General features: G+C 39.4%; 2 protein-coding genes across 2 annotated transcripts in view; one reads left to right on the forward strand and one right to left on the reverse strand.

The window, feature by feature from the left end:
- Positions 1–15694, forward strand: part of LOC145492515 (uncharacterized) — a 137684-nt gene that overhangs the window by 91224 nt on the left and 30766 nt on the right. The window lies entirely within an intron of this gene.
- LOC145492892 (transmembrane protein 186-like) lies at positions 104–3326 on the reverse strand. Its single transcript, XM_081472268.1, has one exon. It carries the CDS (start codon positions 3283–3285, stop codon positions 2521–2523), a length of 765 nt encoding a protein of 254 aa, XP_081328394.1. The 5' UTR covers positions 3286–3326; the 3' UTR covers positions 104–2520.

The raw sequence follows: 15694 nt of genomic DNA on the forward strand, positions 1-15694 counted from the left end.
GTTGGATTATCATCAAATTAAAATTTAAAAAATTATTTTTATTATTACATCATCATCATCATCATTATTGATAATATGTACAAAAGTTTCTACTCTTGAACTACAAGGATACGTGTCATTGGCAAACTAACATGAAGACGCTAGTGAACTCACCAAATACCTTCATGAACTAATAGCAAACTCCGGGAGCAAACTGTGGTCATTGCCAAACACCCAAAGGTAAAACTGCCAGTTACCTAATTTCTCCAGAACTTGGTGTGCGTAAACAAATTTAGTATAACTCTCTGTTGGTGAGGTCAGTGGATACTCCTATTCCCATGAACATTTAAGAAGCAAAATGCCCAACTTAGGGGCTTGTAAAATCGCCAATTGCCATACTAAAAATATCAAACTTTGGAATCATCTATTTCCAGGGATATCTTTTGCAAAAAGTACAAGCAAATAAATAATTTTCGCTTCATATGCGTTGAAAGTTTTGCCAAGTGTCACCTTGATGTCAAAAAATGGAATGAAGGGTTGTTCTATTGTTTTGGCAATTATTTTCTTTGAATAAAGAACTGTGTGCATCACGAGGCATTTCAGAGTGTTTAATTGAGATCATCACCCCCATGCAAGCATCAAAGTCATAAGAAACAGAACTTGATTTAAGGGAGAATATTTAAATTATATATTTATTCAGATATTCAAATGAAAGAAACAAACATATTTTTAAAATTGTTAGCAGGAAATATTTAGGGCATTGGTGTGAACATTTTTACAAGACTCAAAAGTAGTACACAAAATTATGTAGTGATGATGTCACTCTCAACAACAGATTGGTTAGCATTATGTTGTTGCTTAACTATGGGAATCCTTAGTAAGGATCTTAAGTCAGTATTACCTGTTATCAATGAAACTATCAAGTGAATGCAGAACTTCAATTCAGGAATTCAAGCTAGCATCTTGAGTGAGCATTTCAGGACAAGTTATTAGGTCAGGATCTAGAATCAGGGTAACTGAAATAAACTAAATATCAAGCAATATTCATTTTCAAACCAAACATAGTAAATTTATTTATTATATAATATAAACACCAATGAAATACCAGGTGAACTTTTGCGCAAAAACACATGAAAATAACATGTTATTTTCAAATGAAAACTATGGTTGTTATGGTTACATGAATCCCTTAAACTGTACTTAAATGTATTGCTGTATGATCAATACATCATCGGATCTTCCTTGGCAATCTTTGGCAATCATCAGTTATCTTTGGAAATCTTTGGACATTTTTGGAAAATGTTCGGAAACATTTGTCTGGCCTTCAGACAACTTTTGGAGAATCTTTGGAAATCTTCGGAAAGTGTTCAGAAAGTGTTCAGAAATCTTCAGAAAATCGTCAAAAACGTCATTAGTATGTTTATATAATAAAATAATACCAGGTTGCTAATAGATATGGAATTTATCTTCTTGTGGTCAACTTTGTATCTCACTCGTTCACTGGCAGCGCTCACTCATGAGATATCAAGTTGAACACTCGAAGAGAAAGTCCATATCTACGCGAGCCCATGTATTATTCTCTATATAGAGTATTGCACTAATCAACAAATGAAATCCAACCACAAGCAAACAGAGTGAAAGTAAACCCCAATCAACTAACTCCAAGCAAACTGCAGGGCAAGTTAACTGTAGGCAAGTCAACAAGTAGGTCGGAGTAAAAGCTAACCGGTTTTTATCTTGTAATCCTGACTTGAGGTCCTGCCTTGATACTCAAAGTCACCATCCTGACTCTAAATCTGATCTGTTGCCTTGCAAAATGAAGTACTCACCACATGTCATGCATAATATAATAAGCACAGCTTTAAAATGCCACTTAGCCATTTATCAACTTGAAAAAGGTAAATTAATTGCCATAGCAACTTAGTGAAGCTGATGTTTTGAGTGCGAACCCTTCATCTGAGTACACATCAGCAGAGTGCTACCAAGGAGAACTGGAGTAATCTGAGCACTCTCCCAGCTAACTGGCTGGTTTGAATAGACAACGTCCCCTTTTATTTGTAAGCAGGGTGTATTTCAAACTATTTTTGAGCTTACCCTTCAGGCAAGGTGTAAATTATTATGATACACAAGCCCAAAAGTCATTCTCACTAACTCTACAAAAAAATTTTATGAGGATAATCTCTGGCAGTACCTCTGTAAAAATTTGAATGCCCCAAGCAAATCCTAGACAATTTCCACAGAAGACTTTTTTTGCCAACAAAGGACAGAATCCACTAGCCCAACTACAAAATCCATTAGACATGACTTACTGTACATACTGACGACAATTGTCATTATAGAAAATATCCATTTCTCACACTGGAGGCTTTTGGACCCCTCAACCCCTTAGAATTTCCAGTAACCTTCCATGGGGCAGAAGAATGGAGTAGCAGTCTTTATTTTAAGGTAGTACACTTGGGTAGTCCATTATAGTGGTGATGTCAGTGATAGGCCTCTGATGCAACATGAGTGCAGCAAACCAGAGACCCTCAGAGAAGTTTGCTACTTTTTTGATGCAAGTCCAGTTTCCATTTGGCTAATTTCATCTATAGGTACCCCTATCACACTAAAAAATTTCTCATGAAGAATCTTACAATGCTGTAAATTTATGAGATACACATCAGTAAAGCCATTAACCTCTAGCCGGTGAAATGTATTATTCAAGTTGATTCCAGAGTCACTGAGTGGAACCAAGTTCGCAAGAGGAAATGTTCTATTGCAACGATTTCCCCAAAAAGTCAGACTAGAAATTGTTACTTGTTGAGTGGATTCGTCAAAAGAGAGTTCTCCAACAACACGGCGGATAAAATAACTCAAGACAACCAACCCAGCCGTTGTACCAGTAGCCCCTGTTATGGCATAAGTAAGGTGAGCGAGTGTTATCACACCATTGAAATACCAATAACTCATGGGCCATATCAGACTTGTCACAACTGCCACGTGGAAGATCTTCACTCTAGAAATGAATCGTAAATGTTTTGTCCATTTAAAGCGATAAAGCACCTTATCTCCTCCAGGATTCAGGCTGCTTGAAGTTCCATACTTATGTTTATGATGCTTAATATCCATACGATGCTTATGAACAGCTCCACTGGTGCCAATATGGTGACAAATAACTACGTCCCGACGCCTTGCTGATAAAATTACCTTCGAGTGCTTCGACATTGATGTTTGCATCTTCTCTTTGCACCATATATCAAAACAGCAACCAGGACTACCAGAGTACATTTTAGAATATAGAAAAAACCCTCTCAAAGGAAGACGCATCTTACAAAGTCGCCGAGAGCGTCCAGGAATCCAGAGCAAACACTGACCCTTCTCGGAGCCCGCGCGTTTCGCTCAGAGGTGACTACCCAGATGTGTATGTACCTTTTATATGGATAGTAGGTATAATTAAAGTGCCACTAACACCCCCCCCCCCCCCCAAATTTTTTCCTTTGATAAAATCTACTAGTTTCCCTGATTACTTCAGCGAAAAATTATCTCGATTGATAAAATCCCTGCGTTTCTACATTAAACATGTAATTTCTATGTTCACGACCGCGCAAAGTGGGATCTGGGTCGGGCTACTAGTGACGTCACTTCGGGAACTGGGCTAAAACACTCAAGAGACTTTTGACTGAGCTTCGAGGGCAGTCAAAACATTTTCGGGTTATTTGTGATTCATATTTTATCAAAACTGGACAAGAACTTTAAGTGAAAGAACTGTTTCATCTAGCATTACAATTCGGAGTCTAGCTACGATTTGGACGGCTGCGAAGAGATCGCCACGTTGTATAATTAGAGACCTTAAGCAAACACTGGAGGCGGCGAGGTGGACGCCAACCGGAAGTAAAATTTCCCGCTCTCGACCTAATTAGCATAATCACGTGGAGTGTTGCCCGCGTCTTCCAACAGTGGCGGCGGCGAGAAAGGTAGGTTTGGCCGCCTCGAGAGACGGTCGCTTTATTTTCCCATTTGTAGCACCTAAAATACACAGAAACTCTTTTATAAAGTTAAAAAATGTTTTTTGACACCTCTCTTTGTATTTTTTTTTTTTGCAAATATTTGATATTTCGTTTGCTTTACAGCGAAAATCTCACTTCACATTGGAGGTGTGAGTGAAGAAGAAAGATGGCAAGCGAAGGAGAGAAAAGCAAAAGAAATGGGTGAGTTTCCTGGATTCACATTGTTCGGAGTGATGTTCACGTCTTGTAGACTTTAAAACTTTAGATTGCAAGTACTTGCTGGTACAAAATGCTATTTTGTTCTTCCAATTTGTCTCCAGAACTTTGGAATATTTCCGAAAGGTGAATCGATAGACAGGACCTGTTTTTAATAAGCTTTTGTTTTCTCTCTTCTAGCTCGATCATGGAATGGACAGAAGCACACGATTTGATCCTAGCGAAAGAAGTCAGAGCTTCAAAACCATGGATCTTCAAACCAAGGACTGTAGATCGAGGAAAAGTATGGAATGCCATCACGGATCGTCTGAATGACGAAACCTCCGTGAAGTTTCAGGTGAAGCGGAAAAACGTAAAGGAACATTTCAAACTACTACTGGACAAATTCAAGGCGAAACTGAGTGGAGTTGACATCGAAGATAGCGAGATGAATATTCTGATGGAAGAAATATCAGGAAAATGGGAGGAGGCAGAGGCCAGTGACCTTGGCTGCACTAGTAAAGACAAGGCTGATTCAGTCTTCGTAAGGAAAGTAAAGATTTTTCGACGTGTGTAGATCCCTCAGCAACAGAAATTCATCCTCGTCTATGATGTCCTCAAAGCATGCAACAGCTAGAAGGTCTCGGACTTCTCGAAAAGTTGCCATTATGCTCGTAAAATCCACGAACAAAGTCAAATTGGACCACTGAAAACGAAAGCAAAACAGCCGTTGCTCGCCGCCGCTTCTACGAAAGCTTAATATTCTAATTTCGCGCCAAGAGGAGGCGGTCTCAACCCAACTCCCGCGCGGCCATCGCCGCCTCCACCTAACCGCCTGAAGTGTTTGCTTAAGGTCTCTATTATCTTTAGGCGGGGATCGACAATTTGCCGGTCCATTTGGGTTATAAAGGTACAAACAATGACTGAAGAGTTAGCTTACAGCTCTTAAAGAGTTATAAAGATGTCAATGAATACGATTGGTTAACTCCGAGGTGATTAGTAGTAGTAGTACTAGTAGTACTGGTGGCGGTGGCGGTGGCGGTGGCGGTGGCGGTGGTGGTAGTAGTATACTTTATTTACCCTCGGATTGTAGAGTATCTTTAACAGCTAATGTCTCCGAGCATTTCAACAGCACAATGGGCAAAGACCAGATCACAACACCGGGAACTTCGTGCCCTGCTCTTTACGATTAGCAAGTACTATTCACATCCACTTATGATCAAATTTTTACCCCGTGATTTTTTAGGTGTATCACATAGAATTCCATGAAAGAATAAAAACGTCGATTACCGTTTGCAAATATCTGCATTAGTTCCGGAGATATTTAAGTTTGAAAAATGTATAAAATATGCAAGGGACCGCATACGATAAACGCTGCCAACGTAGGACAATCTTGACAATCTTGACAATCTCCAATCTTGACACTTTGTCTCCTTGCGCCCCGAAACATGTGATGTGGCAACGCGTGTTTCGGGGCGCAAGATAGTTCAAAGTACGGTACCAGAAGCATATCACCCAGAAGCGTTTAACTCTAGTTCAATGCTGCCGATTATTCCGAACCAATTAAATTTAACTTCCTAATATGGAGCGAGCGAGAGCCCGTGGACATGTCGTGTACGCGCGGACTACACGCAGGCTTTCGTGAGGAAAGTTGCAACAACCGCAACACTAATTAAGAAATAATTAACCGCGCGGCCATGGGCCGAGCGCGGTTCTAGGTTTACCCGTGGTTTATTATTAACCGCGCGGCCATGGGCCGAGCGCGGTTCTAGGTTTACCCGTGGTTTATTATTTTTTTAACCGCGCGGCCATGGGCCGAGCGCGGTTCTAGGTTTACCCGTGGTTGGTGCGACAATAGAGTTTGTGTTGATCAAGTGCTGTGATGTCTACAGTAATCAATGAATCATCAAAGATTGCTTTGGAATATGCACTGCGTTGCGACTGTAGTACTAAGAAAACAGTTAAGTTTTAAAAGCGCGGTTATAAGATCTAACAGATCTTCTTGTTATTTTTTTTTTGTCGGTGACCAGACGCAGACCTCCGCTCGGCCAAACTTTGAGTCACGCAACGTGTGATGTTTTTCCGCCAGAAGCTGTTAAAACATAAATGCACGGACAATTTTACGGATATTGTTTTCTTTTTTGTAGGTAAAATATATTTTCTTTTTTTTTTTATCAAAGCGTTGGATTTAAAGGGAATAATAAATACGCTGAAAAAAGGTATTACGTCAGCCATGGAATGCGCTGACGTTTCAGCTTTCACTTTCGCTACGTGACAAATAAGATCGTGTTTACTTTGCAAGTTTATTTCGGCAGAAGCGACGGTCATTAATTTATTTGTAATTTTGCCAGTATTTCTTGCGGTTTTAGGCAAATGAAGTAAATCCTTTGACTGTTTCATCGCAGCGAGTTCGTAGATCGGAAGGAAAATTAAATATTTTTAAGCCAAGCAAAGAACTTGTCAGAACGGGCAAAGATTACGTCATTGATAGGGAAATAACCACCGTACTAAAGATAGCCGTAGATAACGCAATTCTTGAATTGTGACTCGTGTGACTTCTTTGCTAACCCTTAACTCAAGGGAAAAAAACAGTTAAATTTAATCGTGACTTTAAAGAAAGAAAGCGGTTTGTAATAGTGTTCTTATCTTCATGCCCATACATATCCCGAAGAAAGTTCCAGATTAAGACTATTACGTCATCGGAGATGTCACAACGGCTACGACTGATGGTGCGATAATAGAGTTTGTGTTGATCAAGTGCTGTGATGTCTACAGTAATCAATGAATCATCAAAGATTGCTTTGGAATATGCACTGCGTTGCGACTGTAGTACTAAGAAAACAGTTAAATTTTAAAAGCGCGGTTATAAGATCTAACAGATCTTTTTTTTTTTTGTCGGTGACCAGACGCAGACCTCCGCTCGGCCAAACTTTGAGTCATGCAACGTGTGATGTTTTTCCGCCAGAAGCTGTTAAAACATAAATACACGGACAATTTTACGGATATTGTTTTCTTTTTTGTGGGTAAAATATATTTTCTTTTCGTTTTATCAAAGCGTTGGATTTAAAGGGAATAATAAATACGCTGAAAAAAGGTATTACGTCAGCCATGGAATGCGCTGACGTTGCAGCTTTCACCTTCGCTACGTGACAAATAAGATCGTGTTTACTTTGCAAGTTTATTTCGGCAGAAGCGACGGTCATTAATTTATTTGTAATTTTGCCAGTATTTCTTGCGGTTTTAGGCAAATGAAGTAAATCCTTTGGCTGTTACATCGCAGCGAGTTCATAGATCGGAAGGAAAATTAAATATTTGCAAGCCAAGCAAAGAACTTGTCAGAACGTGCAAAGATTACGTCATTGATAGGGAAATAACCACCGTACTAAAGATAGCCGTAGATAACGCAATTCTTGAATTATGTGACTTGTGTGACTTCTTTGCTAACCCTTAACTCAAGGGGAAAAAACAATTAAATTTAATCGTGACTTTAAAGAAAGAAAGCGGTTTGTAATAGTGTTCGTATCTTCATACCCGTACATATCCCGAAGAAAGTTCCAGATTAAGACTATTACGTCATCGGAGATGTCACAACGGCTACGACTGATGGTGCAATAATAGAGTGTGTGTTGATCAAGTGCTGTGATGTCTACAGTAATCAATGAATCATCAAAGATTGCTTTGGAATATGGATTGCGTTGCGACTGTAGTACTAAGAAAACAGTTAAATTTTAAAAGCGCGGTTATAAGATCTAACAGATCTTCTTGTTATTTTTTTTTTTGTCGGTGACCAGACGCAGACCTCCGCTCGGCCAAACTTTGAGTCACGCAACGTGTGATGTTTTTCCGCCAGAAGCTGTTAAAACATAAATACACGGACAATTTTACGGATATTGTTTTCTTTTTTGTGGGTAAAATATATTTTCTTTTTTTTTTCTATCAAAGCGTTGGATTTAAAGGGAATAATAAATACGCTGAAAAAAGGTATTACGTCAGCCATGGAATGCGCTGACGTTGCAGCTTTCACTTTCGCTACGTGACAAATAAGATCGTGTTTACTTTGCAAGTTTATTTCGGCAGAAGCGACGGTCATTAATTTATTTGTAATTTTGCCAGTATTTCTTGCGGTTTTAGGCAAATGAAGTAAATCCTTTGGCTGTTACATCGCAGCGAGTTCATAGATCGGAAGGAAAATTAAATATTTTTAAGCCAAGCAAAGAACTTGTCAGAACGTGCAAAGATTACGTCATTGATAGGGAAATAACCACCGTACTAAAGATAGCCGTAGATAACGCAATTCTTGAATTATGTGACTTGTGTGACTTCTTTGCTAACCCTTAACTCAAGGGGAAAAAACAATTAAATTTAATCGTGACTTTAAAGAAAGAAAGCGGTTTGTAATAGTGTTCGTATCTTCATACCCGTACATATCCCGAAGAAAGTTCCAGATTAAGACTATTACGTCATCGGAGATGTCACAACGGCTACGACTGATGGTGCGATAATAGAGTTTGTGTTGATCAAGTGCTGTGATGTCTACAGTAATCAATGAATCATCAAAGATTGCTTTGGAATATGCACTGCGTTGCGACTGTAGTACTAAGAAAACAGTTAAATTTTAAAAGCGCGGTTATAAGATCTAACAGATCTTCTTGTTAACCGCGCGGCCATGGGCCGAGCGCGGTTCTAGGTTTACCCGTGGTTTATTATTTTTTTTTTTGTCGGTGACCAGACGCAGACCTGCGCTCGGCCAAATTCCGAGTCACGCAACGTGTGATGTCTTTTCGGCCAGAAGCTGTTAAAACATTAATACACGGATAATTTTACGGATATTGTTTCCTTTGTTGTGGGTAAAATATATTTTCTTTTGGTTTTATCGAAGCGTTGGATTCAAAGGGATTAATAAATACGCTGAAAAAAGGTATTACGTCAGCCATGGAATGCGTTAACGTTGCAGCTTTCACTTTCGCTACGTGACTAATAAGATCGTGTTTACTTTGGAAGTTTATTTCGCCAGAAGCGACGGTAATTAATTTATTTGCAAGTTTGCGAGTATTTCTTGTGGTTTTAGGCAAATGAAGTAAATTCTTTGGCTCTTTCATCGCAGCGAGTTCATAGATCGGAAGGAAAATGAAATATTTGCAAGCCAAGCAAAGAACATGTCAGGACATGCAATGATTACGTCATTGGTAGGGAAATAACCACCGTACTAAAGATAGCCGTCGATAACGCAATTCTTGAATTATGTGACTCGTGTGACTTCTTTGCTAGCCCTTTACTCAAGGAAAATATTAAATTTAAACTTGACTTTTAAGAAAGAAAGCTGTTGTTAATAGTGTTCGTATCTTCATGCCCATACATATCCCAAAGAAAGTTCCAGATTAACACTATTACGTCATCGGATATTTCACAACGGCTACGACTGATGGTGCAATAGTACAGTCTGTGTTGATCAAGTGATGTGATGTCTACAGTAATCAATGAATCATCAAGGATTACTTTCGAATGTACACTGCGTTGCAACTGTAGTGCTAAGAAAATAGTTAAATTTTAAAAGCGCGGTTTTAAGATCTAACAGATCTTCTTGTTTTTTTTTTTTTGTCGGTGACCAGACGCAGACCTCCGCTCGGCCAAACTTTGAGTCACGCAACGTGTGATGTTTTTCCGCCAGAAGCTGTTAAAACATAAATACACGGACAATTTTACGGATATTGTTTTCTTTTTGTGGGTAAAATATATTTTCTTTTCGTTTTATCAAAGCGTTGGATTTAAAGGGAATAATAAATACGCTGAAAAAAGGTATTACGTCAGCCATGGAATGCGCTGACGTTGCAGCTTTCACTTTTGCTACGTGACAAATAAGATCGTGTTTACTTTACAAGTTTATTTCGGCAGAAGCGACGGTCATTAATTTATTTGTAATTTTGCCAGTATTTCTTGCGGTTTTAGGCAAATGAAGTAAATCCTTTGACTGTTACATCGCCGCGAGTTCATAGATCGGAAGGAAAATTGAATATTTGCAAGCCAAGCAAAGAACTTGTCAGAACGTGCAAAGATTACGTCATTGGTAGGGAAATAACCACCGTAGTAAAGATAGCCGTAGATAACGCAATTCTTGACTTATGTGACTCGTGTGACTTCTTTGCTAACCCTTAACTCAAGGGGAAAAAACAATTAAATTTAATCGTGACTTTAAAGAAAGAAAGCGGTTTGTAATAGTGTTCGTATCTTCATGCCCATACATATCCCGAAGAAAGTTCCAGATTAAGACTATTACGTCATCGGAGATGTCGCAACGGCTACGACTGATGGTGCGATAATAGAGTTTGTGGAGTTTGTGTTGATCAAGTGCTGTGATGTCTACAGTAATCAATGAATCATCAAAGATTGCTTTGGAATATGCACTGCGTTGCGACTGTAGTACCAAGAAAACGGTTAAATTTTAAAAGCGCGGTTATAAGATCTAACAGATCTTCTTGTTGTTGAAAATGTCGAAGGTTAAAAGAAAGCTGACCTTCACAGAGGTTAAATTCGACGAAGAGGGAAACTTGCTGCCCGCTAAGAGACCGAGACACCATCCCAGCGTGAAAAAAGAGTCCAATTGTGATGTACGATCGGCCACCTCGACAAACGTGGGTCCTTTCCGTGCCCTGCAAACTGTTGTTTGGACGCCAATTGCACCGAAACGGTTTGCCGAAACACCTGAAACTTGCTTCAAAAATGACCAGTCTGCAACGGAAAACACCTCTTCTGCAACACCGGCATCTCTGACACCAAATAAATTTGACTGGGTTCAGCGCGTGGAAGCGTTTGTCGGCTCGGAAACCGCTGAAATGCAAGTTAGTTACTGGGATTATTCAGACGGTAAACATTGCTGCGTGTCGGAAAAGGATCTCTCCCGTTTGGACAAGAGTTTTATATTAACAATTCATGTTTCCCCCATATTAATTCATGTTTCTGCGAATGGGGACTACGTGGTAAAAGTTCTCTTTCGTGATGTCTTAAAAGGAACGCTGAAACACGATCGAGACCTTGTTTACCTTTTTCGTGTCAGTACCGAGAATGTGATTTGTCCGGGATTGACTATGGTAGCCACGAAGGAACACTCTTCATTGAAAAGATCCTGGGGTTTTCCTTTCGATCGCATAGACAGTAAAAATTGTTTTATGTTACACAAGCCGCAAAACAGGAAACAAATGCCTGGTTCAGATCAGTATAATGTCTGTCGCAGCTGCGAAAAGCTTCATCACGAGTTGAAAGGTATGTCGAAGAAACGAGAACAAAATGCAGCAGGGCGTATTTCGAAGTCTTCAAAGTGTAATTGGAGATTTCTCAGTCCTAAGAGTCAGAAACGACGATGGCGAGCTGTGACTTCCGGTGTTAGAAGACTTCAACGAGAAATAAAGAGGTTGAATAAACAACTTCAAGTTCCTTTATCCCCCCAGTTTTCCAATCAAATGCGGGAAATCACCGGTACTATTGCATCCAAGTTTCAAGAAGATCTACACGATATTTTCGAGGAAGCCGAGACACAAGGGAAAGGGAAGATCATACGGTCAATTTGGATGAGGGATGTTAAGGATAGACAGGCATTTTGGAAGGATCAGAATGTCAACACTAAGTCCAGTTACTTTTTGTTTGTTTTTATTAATTACAGTTATTTTCAAGTAATCAAGCGCGATTCTCTCAAGGAACTTTCACACTATTTCATTAGATTGGATGGTTAAGTGCTTTCAATGTTTTTTGTTGAAGTAAAATTTTTGAAATTGAAATTTCCGGTTTTTCGTAAAGCTATGCAGATCCAGCTGAGTTAAAGGAAACGTTTGAACGCGGTTATATTTATTGTTGATATTATTACATGTCGGAGAAAATTACTTCATCTCTGAGAGCAGGCAAATTTATCGTTAATTTTTAATTTGCAAATTAAATGAAATTTTCTCAGTCTTAAAATAAATGAGTAATAGTATGAGAGCTCAAGACAAACAATTAACGATTTACACTACTCGTGATATTTGGAAAGTCTTTCAAATTGCAATCCTAAACGCTCGTGCAATTTTGAGAGAATTTTTAAACATATCACACGTGTTGTAAATCCTCAATACGTCACTTTCAACATATTAAAATTCAGCTTGGTATTGAGGCCTAGAGGACACAAACAATAGAAATGGATAAACATGTCATTCAAGCCCCTTCGTTTGTGTCCTTTAAGCCTCACTGCCAAGCTGAAATTTTTGATATATTGAAAACGGTCTATTGCACTTACATTGATACCTGTTAATGAATTCCATTGTTCTCTGAATATTATAAAAAAATTTTCCTCGTTCTCCAAAGCAACTGGGAGGCCTACACTGTACATTCATTTTAGGCCTTATCCTCCATAACAGGAACTGGAAAAAGTGGTAACCGCTGGAGTGCAATTACCTATCGTATTGCACTTGCAGTCTTCACGAGGAGTCCAGCAGCATACAATGCCCTAAAGAGCTATGGTATTTTACAGCTCCCGTCATTGTCAGCGATCAAACAGTTCACTTCTGCAAACTATCAGCCTGCTGGTACTAACTTTCAACATCTACAGGAAGCTCGAAAGTCATATACTGCATACATTGAAGAAAGAGTAGAACAGGGTCATCCAAAACCAATGCACACAGGTGTGGCCATTTTTGACGAGGTCAAAGTTGTGATGAAGGTTCACTGGAACAGTGCAGACAATGGGTGAGATAATGTAAACTTAGAGCAGTAGGTTACTACTGGTGGTTAATGCAAGACTTTGTGACTTGGTGAGAGTAAACAAATCCTTGGTTGCACGCGTAAATGTACATATACCTAGTATGCATGTCAATGCTTATTTTGATATTGTTTTTTTCTGTTGTTGTTGTAAATTTTCTGTAAAGGTTTGTGGGTCATGCAATGACATCAGAGGACATGGCATCATTACAGGATGTTTATGAGGAGTTGAGAGCTCCCAAGGCATGCAAGGCATCTTACCAGTTGCAGTTTCTGTGGCGTGACCTCACTAGTGACTTTGATGTCATTGGACCCTACTACAGCAGCCAGAAGGGAATGGAAAGCAAATTTATAATATCATGCCTGATGGCCAGCATCCATGCTTTCCATATCCACGGGTTTAAAACCATGGTAGTAGTCTGTGATGGTGCCAGTGCCAATTTAAAGGCAGTGAAGTATCTCACAACCCTGCGAAGTGGGGCATATGGCATCAATGATGACCCTGATGTTGATGAACCACACCATGTCAAGCCATATAATATTGTACATAAGGTCTTATTTTTTTAACTGGACCTTGAGTTTTTCCCTTAGCATTACTTGTCGATCTGGGTGTTAACTCTCAGGACAGTTAAAAAGGCTCTCTTAGTGTGATTGTCATTTTTGACATGTTGCTCTGCAACCTGCAATAGACAAGTACCATTAACATTAAGATGAATAAAATTTAAAAAGTACAAAATATATGTGCATCTTCTGACATTCTGGTCTTTAATAAGCTTTCTTGTGACCACTTCTCTCTTGGTTCCCCTTTTGAGGTTTCTGTTCTCGACTCCACTCCCAGTGTTTGAGCAAAACCCTGATGAAGTTTCCAGTCCCCCAAGAAAGTGCATAGATTATAAAAATACTTACAAATGAAATAAAACCTCAGTCATTTCCAGGACTACTTTTATTTTTGAAGTCACAAAGCAAAGGTCAAATTGCTTTTCAGATTAAAGAATTCACTCTCAGGACATTGAATTGCTACTGCAGCGACATTTGTTTCTGCCTTACCTAATTTACACAATGTAAATTACGCACACAGACCAAAACGCTATTCATTCATTATGATTTGGTTATAACTTTCCTCAACACAATCCTGATGGTCTCTTTGCCAGCCTATTAGATGTTGATAACAGAATAACTATTTCAAAACAAAACCAAAACCATGGATCAGCTGTAGCCCTGGGTACAATTGCAAACTTGAAACAGAAGTATTTGATAATTAAGAAACATCTCTGAACAGGTAAGTGCATCAAGTAAACCGTACGACTACAAAGCTAGAAAATGATGTAGATCTGATAAACGAAAGGTTTGATACTGACCTTGAAGAGCTTGTTACCAAGCAAGTTGTAGCCCTCATGGTTTACCACGTCTGAAAAAACTTTCGAGAATGACTCGAGAAAGGGAATACATTCAAACTTTAAAACAAACAAGTTCCCTTCATCCAAACTTTTAATGAACCCGGGCAAACTTTCTTTCTTCTTGTCCTCCATAACATCGATGGCTGCAATCTGCTTGACAAGGATGTTCCTGACAGATTGGGTGGACTTTCGACTACTCATTGTACTGAGGACTTTGCGAAGCCGTTTTCGAAGACTCACAGCCGCAGCAGACCCAAGCTTTAACAGCGAAACCTTATCTTCTGACCTACATGGATACTGCCTAACCTCGGACATTTTTGCTTTCCCATTTCCCTGAACTCCCATGACATACTGCAAATTAACATTCCACAAACTTTCCAGATAACACGAAACAATCGACCGTACAATATCACCATCTTTGCCACTGTCTTCAACTATCTTCCTAACTTCCTCGCTGCCTAATAACTCCCTAACATACTCGTACCACCTAACCTGAAGCACCGCGTATTTGTCCCGGGAGAACTTCACCTTTTCACTGAATAAATCAAAAAATCTCTCACTTGACCTTTTTATTACTAAAACCAGACTGCTACAACGTTTTATCGATTCAAACTCGCCAGCACGAGAGTCCAGATAAACCTTGAAGGTTTCTGCCAACTCACCAGAAACTCTTTCAAATACAACTTCCTCTCTCAATTCTTTTCCCGAGGCACAAATCTTCCTTATGTTCATAACCGGGAGCTTCTTCGCTTTAGACGCCATTTTGAACAGGTTTGTTTTGCGAGAGATTCACGCGAGGAGTTCGCGAAGAGCGCGCTATGCAGAATTTCCTTATGTGGGCAAAAATTAGAAGAGTGATTTTCATTGGTCGGGAATAATCGGCAGCATAGTTTAAAACAGATAAGGGAAGTTAAACGCTTCTAGGTGATATGCTTCTGACGGAACTTGATATAGTGCACGGGTCATTTTGCAATTTATGTGCGTTGGCTGTTGGGCTGGCGTTACATATCTTCGCTACACAGTGCTGACGAGCCCCAAGAAGGGCGAAACAGCTGTCCACTGTTGCGATCCTACTTTATCGGTTCTTGTCCTGTTGGTGTCTCGAAACGTTTTTCACGTAGTATCAGCCTTGCAGTCTATTGCTTGTCTTCATAAAATATGCAAATAAGATGACTGATGATGTCATACACTCGACCCAATATTATATCTTGTATTTAAATAGAGGTATCTTGGCCAATTTACAACAAAGACCATTGAAACTTGGTAGGCTAATAGTTCTACAGGAAACACACCTACGGTTATATAACATTCTGTTCCAATGCAACTCACTCTTTTCCAGTCCCCACCCACTTGATTTCAAAATGTTAGTGATTTTCAGCTCGAAAAACGTTAAACGAGGCGATGAACTCGAGCTAA

This window comes from Orbicella franksi, chromosome 7, assembly GCF_964199315.1.
Source record: "Orbicella franksi chromosome 7, jaOrbFran1.1, whole genome shotgun sequence".
Taxonomy (NCBI): Eukaryota; Metazoa; Cnidaria; class Anthozoa; order Scleractinia; family Merulinidae; genus Orbicella; species Orbicella franksi.

Coding starts and splice junctions, on each gene's coding strand:
- LOC145492892 (XM_081472268.1), bottom strand. CDS start 3,285: ATGCGTCTTCCTTTGAGAGGGTTTTTTCTATATTCTAAAATGTACTCT.